The 9,156-nt window shown below is 46.4% G+C and overlaps 1 protein-coding gene across 2 annotated transcripts; it reads right to left on the bottom strand.

Annotated features, from left to right (window-relative positions):
• Positions 1-392: 392 nt before the first annotated feature.
• On the bottom strand, positions 393-8,221 carry nod1 (nucleotide-binding oligomerization domain containing 1). Of its 2 annotated transcripts, none has more exons than XM_076041176.1 (12): positions 8,148-8,220; positions 7,479-7,671; positions 7,200-7,374; positions 4,773-6,591; positions 3,830-3,913; positions 3,427-3,510; positions 3,213-3,296; positions 2,724-2,807; positions 2,481-2,564; positions 2,318-2,401; positions 2,160-2,243; positions 393-1,382 (listed from the first exon to the last, which is right to left on the bottom strand). In XM_076041176.1, exons 2-12 carry the CDS (start codon positions 7,647-7,649, stop codon positions 1,310-1,312), a joined length of 2,826 nt encoding a protein of 941 aa, XP_075897291.1. In that variant the 5' UTR covers positions 7,650-7,671; positions 8,148-8,220; the 3' UTR covers positions 393-1,309. The 2 variants fall into 2 exon arrangements, 1 of the variants encoding a protein (XP_075897291.1); XR_012928568.1 differs by having other exon boundaries at positions 1,316-1,382; positions 2,160-2,217; positions 8,148-8,221.
• Positions 8,222-9,156: the final 935 nt, after the last annotated feature.

Genomic DNA, 9,156 nt, shown 5'->3' with positions numbered 1-9,156 from the left:
GTTGAGATCAAGTGTGACTTCTGAAATAAGGGATTCATTTAACGCTTGCGATACAGTTTCACCACCGGATGCTGCTAAATCCTGTGCCTTTAAATGATCTGCACTGAGGAGAGTTTGTGATTGTTTCATGCAGCCATTATTGAAATATGGTTCAAGTATAGTTTGACTCTTTCAACAAGCACCCAAATAACCGTTTAGATGCGGAAATTTAAACTAGATCATTATTTTATTAATAATGTGGCTGTCACTCATTTTAAGCTGTTTAAGCTTTTTTTTCCCCAATTAATTTTAAGGTTTTCAATAATTGATTACATCAGGCTTGGTGAATCCCTGATAAATGTTCAAGAGGCCATCTTCCAGGGGACTTGATGCTCTAGAAAAGACACCACAACCACAAATGTGAGTGTTTATTTTCTATGGAAATGACATACATGAGTACAACAGCCAAAACGTTTGCACGTTTTCAGCATAAAGTACTTTAAACACACAATTCTGTGTCCATTACCCATCATTCAGTTGAGTCACGAGGTCACCTAGAGGAAAGTGTTACAATGATGGCTTGTAAAAGCAAGCTGGTGTCTGTATGTGCAAGCCTGGTTACTGGAATTAAGTAAATGGGAACACATCATACATTCATAGTGTCACAAATGTTAAAACTAAGACTCAACATGTGATGTCTTTCTATGGTGAAAAATGCTTCTGGAGTGTCAAATGATCTGAACTTTAAATGCACCTTTATTTGTTAGCATCTGTTAAAATTGTATCAGATCAAAAAGATTTATTAGATATATTGGAGATCCTTAGTGATAAGAATAAATACAGTTTTGTCCCATACAAGGTGCAAACAATTCTGTCTTTTAGATTGCAGTGCTTATTCACTCACCCTCCCTCTCCCAAGCTTGCCAGCGAGCTATGGTGGTCACTGGCCATTAAGAAGCATGTTGTGTTCTTCATCTAATTATCAGGTTCACGTAAATACACCTGTTTAAACAATCTTGTTTGCCTAAACTGAAGTCCTCCTCACACAAGACAGTCAGTATTTTTACTATGATTTTTCGACACTAGTAAAAATTTGGCAATGGGCTGCCAATGTTGGACCGTATGACCACCCAGCCAGTTAGTGCTAGTGCTAGCGCAAGATGCCAGTAATAGAAGCCCAGAGCCTAAATATAAAGAGGACAGAAAGTGAGTAAAAGTTTCTGTTGCTGTGGCTACATCATAGAGGTGTTCATCACATCTCAGAAAGCTATTTCCCCATGAAGGCACGGTCACATGGCTGGGCGGCGGGACTCATCCCCACGTGTAGCCGTCAGTAGAAGCGCAGCCTCTTTTCCGCAGCAAACTGCTTCTCTTCCTCCTCAGTCAGCTGGTTACTTTTTACACTTTGGGAACAGACAACCAGGAGTTTACACTTATTTAGGATGCAGGGATTAAAGCAAAAAAAAACAAACAAACATACATACTGTATATATAATATTGTATACTATACAATTACTTTCATATAAAAAGCCCTTCTGTTCTTTAATCTAACATTCATATTTTAGGAAGGCTTGAAGTCACAAGCAGTGACAGTCCTGTTTTAAACAATTTGTTTTCAGTTGTATGTCTTTTAAAGCTTAATGGGAAAACAAAACTAAGTGCAAACTGTCGTGTCACTTCTGCTTTTTTTTTTGTTGTTGCCACCGAAACCAAATGGTTCAAGCAAGGCCACAGTACACCTGATCTTTCGGTGTGAAGACCTACTAGAGACCTACTGCCTGAATCCAGCAGTGCTCGCGACAGCGCTGCGTGCGACTACAGGTTGTTGGACTAACCTGGAACGGACCATCTGAGAGCCACCTGGTAGTAACACACCATAAACACTGACCCTAATTTCAACAGGAATTGCCCATATTAAGTCACTAGTGTAGATCTACCGATAACAAAGAAAAAAGGGAAGCTGCCCACAAAGCAAAACGTGGTTTAATTCTCTGACTCTCTGTCACTCTTTCTTCTTCATGTAAAAAAAAAGACCCACTATCAATCTAATATCGGCAACAGGAGAAAACAAAAACAGGGTGAAAACTTCTCTTCCTATTTTGCTGCACAGCAATCACAAGCTTTGAGAGCATTTGATACGGCTGGAATGTGAATGTGAGCGGAGGGCGGTCCTTCCTCACCAGATCTCTTTGAGTACCGTGTTGTGGGGCAGAGCCTCTGCCAGCAGCCGCAGTCCATCTGCAGTGAACCGGTTATTGATTAACCTGCAGACAAACACAGCCGCTGAGTCTCAGACAAGTTCGGGAAACCGAACAGGGGAATGCGGAGTCCTCCCTACCAGAGGTGGATTAGCCCGGTGTTTGCTCGCACCAGGTCGGCCAAGTGCGGCGCCGCTTCGTCGGTCATCTCGTTCTGGACCAACCTGCAGGCGGGAAAGGGACGGACGTGAGCTGGTGCTGCGAAGAGGCGTGTCGGCGGGAAAAACAAAGCGGCCGGCCCACCAGAATATCCGGAGTTTGTCGTTTTCCTTCAGCGCTTCTGCCAGGCACTTCCCACCTCGAGATGTGATGTTGTTGGCCGACAGGCTGGAACAGCGACACCAGAGTCAAGACTTGGGGATGCTCACACAGACTGAAACTGATGGTTAAACTGAAAAAGTGCTGCAGAAGATGGTCACCAAGCCAAGCATTTTTTTTTTTTTTTTTTTTTTCAGTTGCTTTGAGAGAGTGTGGGTGCTCTCTCACCTCAGGTTAGTCATGCTTGGGTGGCTCCTCAGAGCTTCAGCGAAGGCCTCTGCTCCCTCATCACCGATACTGTTGCCCCACATGCTGAAAGCACATCCTCAATTCCATCACTGTGGCATCGTGTGTGTGTGTGTTTGTGTGTGTGTTTGTGTGTGTGTGGGACCCAGACTGCACCGTTTCTATTTTCTTTGCTTAGGTCCTGTACAAGAGCAGAACATCGAAGTGCTACAATGCTGAAGGACATTTTTATTGCGTATCGAAATGTCTTAACTTTTTATTTTTAAGTTTGTCCAACAGCGACCTCGCATCAGCCATCAGTGAATCTTTGTCCATGAGGGGGAAATAGAATATAAAAAGACAAAACAAATGTCTCAATAGAGAAAAACCCAACAGACCGCGTTCAAATTAAGAGACTGTTCTAACATCTACATGAGACACGGCGACGTTAGATATGTTGCTTTATTGTATGTCACATAGTCAAAGTCTTACCCCACGTCAAACACGGAAGTGCTCTTCTGAACTGCGCGGGCCAAATACTTTCCACCAATAGCAGTGATTTTGTTTTTACCAAGCCTGGGGATTAAAAAAAAATAAATCACAGCAGCCTTATTACGATCAGGCGTAAGATCAGGACACATTAGTAACATTTATGAAAACTTAACAACATCTTATCAAAAACACTGTCTTTGGGAAACAAACATACTTTACAATCCGCAGCTTTGGACATTCCTCAATTATCTTGGCGACCAGCTTAGCGCCAACGTCTGTGATGTGATTGTTGTAAAGCCTGAGGGCAAAAAAAAAGAACTTAGAAGAGAATTATCAATATAATTATATATATTATAACACCCAACATGCAGATCATTATTATTGATTTGTCCAGTTAGAATATATGTTGGTTTTTGTGGCATAGTTGCCACTGAGCTGTGCAACATGTAACAGCAGTGAATCTAAAAAATAATATTGTCCCTTTAAACGCTAACCAGAAGGTGCAAATGTATCTTAAAGTGAGAAAGAAAACAGCTGGCATGCACCACTAGAGTACTGCGGAGTAGAGTACTGCGGAGCAGAGTACTGCTATGCGTCACAGTGACATTTTCACTTACCCTAAGATCTCTACAACTTTGTGCTTACACAGCTCTTCTGCAAGAACCTCCATGCTGCTGTCCGTCAGGTTATTAACACACAACCTGTCAAAATAAGAGACATTTTTAAGAGACATACAGTTCTGTTTTCTTGGACGTTCTCTCGTTCTCTCTCTATTTCTTTCTCTGTCTCTTCATTTTTTGGACTTCCTCCCACATCAACCGGTCAAAGCAGCTGGCCGCCCTCCACAGACAGGTTCTGCTCCAGGTTTCTTCCCATGGAGGAGTTGTTCAATTGTTGGTTTTCTCTTGAGTGTGCAAAGCGTTTCAGGATGCCTTTGGACAGGATTTAGCGCCATATAAATTTAAGCTGATCGATCTTTTGATTGTCAAGTCAAGCCAGGTCCACGTTTATTTACAGAGAACATTTCAAATCAACCAGAGTTGACCAAAGTGCCTTACAAGAGTGTGAATTGATTGATTGAATGATTGATTGACTGACACTGGCATTCTTGTGAAATCAGACATTACAGCCTGTCAATTCTCCAGAAAGAACTGGAATTAAAGGGCCTAAAATATTGGACCAAGGATCGCATCTGTCAATCTAATACGTCTGATATACAATCAAGTAAGAGCGGAAAATCTAGGGGAAAACCCGCTGGGTTGACTAAATATGACACCTGGTTTGTCAGCTCACAACGTGAATGCGAGAATCCCGTTGGTCTGAAACTGCAAGCATAGCAGCACCCACAAAAACTGTTGGTCACAGTCACTGCGTGACATATCTGATCATCTGCTACTCCTTCCTGTCGTTCTTTTTACTTAAACAAAGGGAGTGGTATGCCATGACATGCCATTGTGAGGTCCACTGAAAATGTACTGGAGCTTGGCAAGACAGTGAAGCAAGACTTCAGACTTCCCTGAATAAACATTACAAAGTGCAGGAGTTCATGGAGTTGCTCACCTCACGACGGTCATTACAGAGAAGGATGGCCTCAGCTGCTTGACCCCGTAGTCACTGATGTTGTTGTTGTCCATGTCGACGCCCAGGAGCTTCTGGCGGTGCTGGAGAACAAAGTTCAGCGCCGTGCAGTCCCCGGAGAACATGTTGCAGTAGCCCAGCTTGATGAAGTTGGCTGTGATCCCTTTGGCCGTCAGCAGGGCGATCTCCTTACTCCCGGCTTCGAAGATGCACCGCAGCATCCACAGGAGGTTGGGCAACACGTGCAGTTTCTTGCCCTCCTCGGTCTTGCACAAGGGCAAGCCGTGCAGGTGCGACTTGACGCTGGTAGAAAGGTAGGACTTCAGCACCGAGCGTTTCTTCTTCAGCGACGGCGGGGACACGAGGTGGTCCATCAGGCCCGTGTGAGCTTTGGCCAGCAGCCCGCACAGGAACAGATTGGTAAACTGAAGGTGCTCGGTGGGCGCGAATGGGCTCTTCCTGCTCGGCTGCGAGGAGCTGCAGGTGAGGAAATCGAAAGGCAAACAAGAGGAGCTTCTCTTCCGGCTGCACTCTGTGAAAAACCTCAGGATGGAGCTGGCGGCGGCCTCCGTGTTCAATATGAGGGCGAACGCCGCCAAGAAGGACTGCAGGGTGACGTGGAGGAACTCCAACACGGCGCCGCCGCCGTCGTGGTCTTGGCAGTCGCCTCCGCTGGCTCTCAGGAAGCCCAGCGAGAGCTCGTCCTCCGTCAGGCCGCAAGCCGCCACCTCCTCTCGGCTGAACATGAAGGTCCCCCTCTCCGTGCCCCAGAGGGCCAGTTTCGCAAAGGCCTCAAGCGTACCGAGCCTCCCGCTGAAGGTCTCCGAGGCACACCGGGCGCTCTTCTTGTGCAGGGCCGAGGAGGGGGCGGCGGTGCGGCTGAGGAAGACCTCGCACAGCAGGAGGAAGATGTCCGTGAGCGTGACGCAAGTTTGGGGCAGTTGGAAGCTGTCGTGCACCGTGTGCAGGTGCCTGAAGCTCTTCAGGATGATCCAGCAGAAGAGTGGGGTGGAGCAGAGGCCACACAGGTGGGGGCTGGCGTCCAGCTGGACCCACACCAGCTCCCGGTGCTCCCGCTCTCGGAAATGCATCCCCACGTAGCTCCTCAGGTGGGCCGGCGAGAACCCGCGCAGGGCCACCTTCTTTTTGAGCACCTTGCTCTGGAAGTCGACGCCCGTGCGGGCCGTCAGCACCTTCTGGGAGCCTTTGAGCAGTTTGCCGCTGAGCAAGCTGAGGAGCAGCTGCAGGGGGTGGGCCAGGTCCTCCGGAGACACCACCTCAGGCACGTCCATCCCGTCCAGGTCCTCCTGGACTTCATCGTAGCCGTCGAACGTGAAGATCACCCTGCCAGGGAAGCGCAGGATGTAGTCGAACACCTCGTCGTCGGCGTCGCGGTCGGGGTAGCAGTTGTATTTGAACAGGAGGTCTCGGAGGGAGATCTGCTCGGCGTCCCTGAACATGCTGAACATCCTGCAGCGGAACTTGAAGAAGAAGACAGCGTCCGTCTGCAGCTCCTTCTTGGACCAGAGGTTCTGGAGTTTCTGCAGGAGAATGGACTTGCCCACGCCGGCGTCCCCCATGACGTAGATGATCTCCCCGTCGGAGTTAAAGACCCCTTGGTCTCCCAGGAGTTGGTCCAGCGTCTCCAGGAAGCCCAGACTTTCCTTTCCCTCGTTCAGCAGCTCCATCAGCGTGTCGATGTAGAGCTCGTCCAGACGGGTCTCCTCCCGCTGGCCGTACGACATGATGAAGGAGGTGTCGCGGTTCAAGTCGTGCCTGAGCTTCTCGCAGTACCTGCTGACTAAGAAGTGGGAGGAGGCGCATTCGTATTTGTGGCTTTTTTGTGAATTACCACACAGATGTGCACACGCAAGGAATGAGGAAGACGAAATTACAGCTCTGGATTAATCAAGTTACATTCGTTTTCAAGAAGCTAAGATTTCACATTGTAACTGCCAGCAAAGCAGCAGCCACAATAATCTGTTGGTCACAGCCGCTGCTTGACATATCCGATCATCTTGCCCCTTCTTCTCTCTCGTTCCTTTTACTTAAACAAAGGGAGTGGTACGCCATGACGTGACACTGTAAGGTCCACTGAAAATGCACTGCAGCTTGGCAAGACAGTGAAGCAAGACTTCAGATTTCAGATCTGAGAGATCCAGCCGCAGAGATCCGCGTAAGAAAACAACAGTGGCTTTTAGCTCACAAAAATTCATTGTCAATTTATTTTCTATACTCTTTCTTTAAAAACTTCAAAACAAACACGAGTGTTAAAGAAGTAAGTGTCCTTGTAAAATGTTTGTAAGGCACTCCTACGCAAAAAAAAACAACAACATGTTTTCTGTTACGCACGTTTAGGTTTCTCTTTTCTTTTTTCGTTGAGCAGCGTTAATGGTTTGCACTACTCACTGGGATCTGTGTTGACCACTTCTAGCCCCTTCACTTCCTCGCTGGGAACGTAGTTGATCTCTTTCAACCACGGCTGGAGGTCTATGTATGCGTCGTACACGTGATGTATGATGTAGATGAAATATTCACACGCCTCCTCCCCTTTGCATTGGACCAGCTCCAAGATTTTGCGCACCTGCAAGGGAATCACATGGATTTTTCTAACTAGGCCGGAAATATCATCAAGAGTTGGCAATCTATTGCCAACTCTTGATGATATTTCCGGTCTAACGTACGCACCTGATCCGTCTTGGTGACTGCCTGCAGCACGATCTCAGCCTCCTCTTGGCAGAAGAAGCCGCTTGCAGACAGATTGTCCACGATGCACTGGATGCTCCTCAGCCTGGACACCAGCAGCTCCCTGTGGTGGGTGAGGACGCTCCTGTAGGACACTCGCTCCAGCTGACCCATGATTACAGCGCAGTGGTCAGCTCTGTGAGTAACCACAAGACAGGGGAGGCCAACAGGAGCAACGTGTGACTTTTGTGAGCGAGCACACACATGCCCGCACAAACATTTTCCCCCAAGCTACAGTACATGTATTTACAGGAACGTGACACAAAGTGATGAGTACTTAAAAGTTCTGTGGCGCCAGTCAATTAGCTTACAATAAATACTATACCATGAAAACATATTTAATATTTGTGTTGTTTAGATCAATTAAAAAAAAAAAAAGTGTTTACATTCCCATGTGTTTAATCACCATGATTAAATACATGGGACTCGCTAAACAAACAAACAAACAAACAAACAAATAAACAAACAAACACAATCTTTAAGACCTGAAGAAGTCTTCACTTGCCTCAGCTTGGAAATTCCAGTTGCCTCATCTCTACACCACACAGCTGAACTGTCACGCAAGCAAACTCGTCCGTACGTATGGGCAAGTTAATGACAGATGAGCCTTACCATAGTCTTGACCGTGCTGGAGCGCCGTGGACACTTTAACGCAGAATGGTGTTAACCGACATATGTGGGAGTGGAGGTCCAAGTGAGGGGGAGGGGGGTGGGGGGGGAAACAAAACAGTTTACTGACTGTATACTTTCGGTTCCTAATAGGAAGTGGGAGCGCCGGTTAGCGCCGAGAGGAGGCGTTTCTCCTTTCTGCTCGCGCTGCGTTTACGTGCCAGCACACAAAGTGGAAAGTACGAAAACTTTGTTGAGACCAACGAATCCCACAGAAACAGGGTAGTTTTACTGAGGGCATTGGACATGGGAAGCAATAGGGTCGTGACGATGGTACTCTTTGCGTATTATTTTGCAAAGCTGGTAAAATACATTATTAAATGCTCCACTTTGGGGTCATATTAGGCCCAACACATTGTGTTGGCACAAAACGAATTTACAGAGCAAGGGATACACTGTTGGTTTCTCATTATGTTTTATTTTATTTTTATTTTAACAATTAGATATTTATTCAAGAAATTTCCACAATGGAAAACCAGGAAGGAAACAGGGCTGACTTTCATAAAACAGCAGCTCACAAATAATCTCATAATAGTTCATGTGATCAAGTCATAGTACTAGGAAGGTAGGACCTTTCCCAGGAAGATGCTCTTGGCCTTTAAACACCATCAAGTGAGCACTCTGCGATTGATACACTATAAGCTAAACTCAGCCTGAGTTCCTGAGCTGGTTCAGGGAGACACAGAGAGGTTGGCAGCTGGCTGCATCTGGGTCATTCAAGATAGATTTCAAGCTGAATTTCTGACAATAATTAATAATTAAAAAAATAATAATAATAAGGCCTACAAAACAAAACAACATTTAACAACTACATATAGCCACTCTCCTCCACTTTGGGCCTACAAGGGATAGACAGGGTCAATCAGGACCCCGACCATGATAAATACCCTGGTCTTACATAGGCAGGAAACTCTCCCTACTCCTACCTGCAGAGGGCAGTGCAACGACTTTG

Source organism: Nelusetta ayraudi, unplaced genomic scaffold (genome assembly GCF_046127955.1).
Source record: "Nelusetta ayraudi isolate G7.1 ecotype Tasmania unplaced genomic scaffold, CSIRO-AGI_Nayr_v1 ptg000063l, whole genome shotgun sequence".
In the NCBI taxonomy this organism is placed as follows: Eukaryota; Metazoa; Chordata; class Actinopteri; order Tetraodontiformes; family Monacanthidae; genus Nelusetta; species Nelusetta ayraudi.
Note: the sequence above shows the minus strand (reverse complement) of the source record. Positions and strands in the feature narration are given on the sequence as shown.

Bases quoted from the DNA above. Each gene is read 5' to 3' on its own strand.
- nod1 (XM_076041176.1), bottom strand. From the start codon at position 7,649: ATGGGTCAGCTGGAGCGAGTGTCCTACAGGAGCGTCCTCACCCACCAC. The intron at 7,375-7,478 runs GTGCGTACGTTA...ATTCCCTTGCAG, and splicing joins CAGTCACCAAGACGGATCAG to GTGCGCAAAATCTTGGAGCT. The intron at 2,565-2,723 runs GTGAGAGAGCAC...TCGCTGTTCCAG, and splicing joins CCAAGCATGACTAACCTGAG to CCTGTCGGCCAACAACATCA.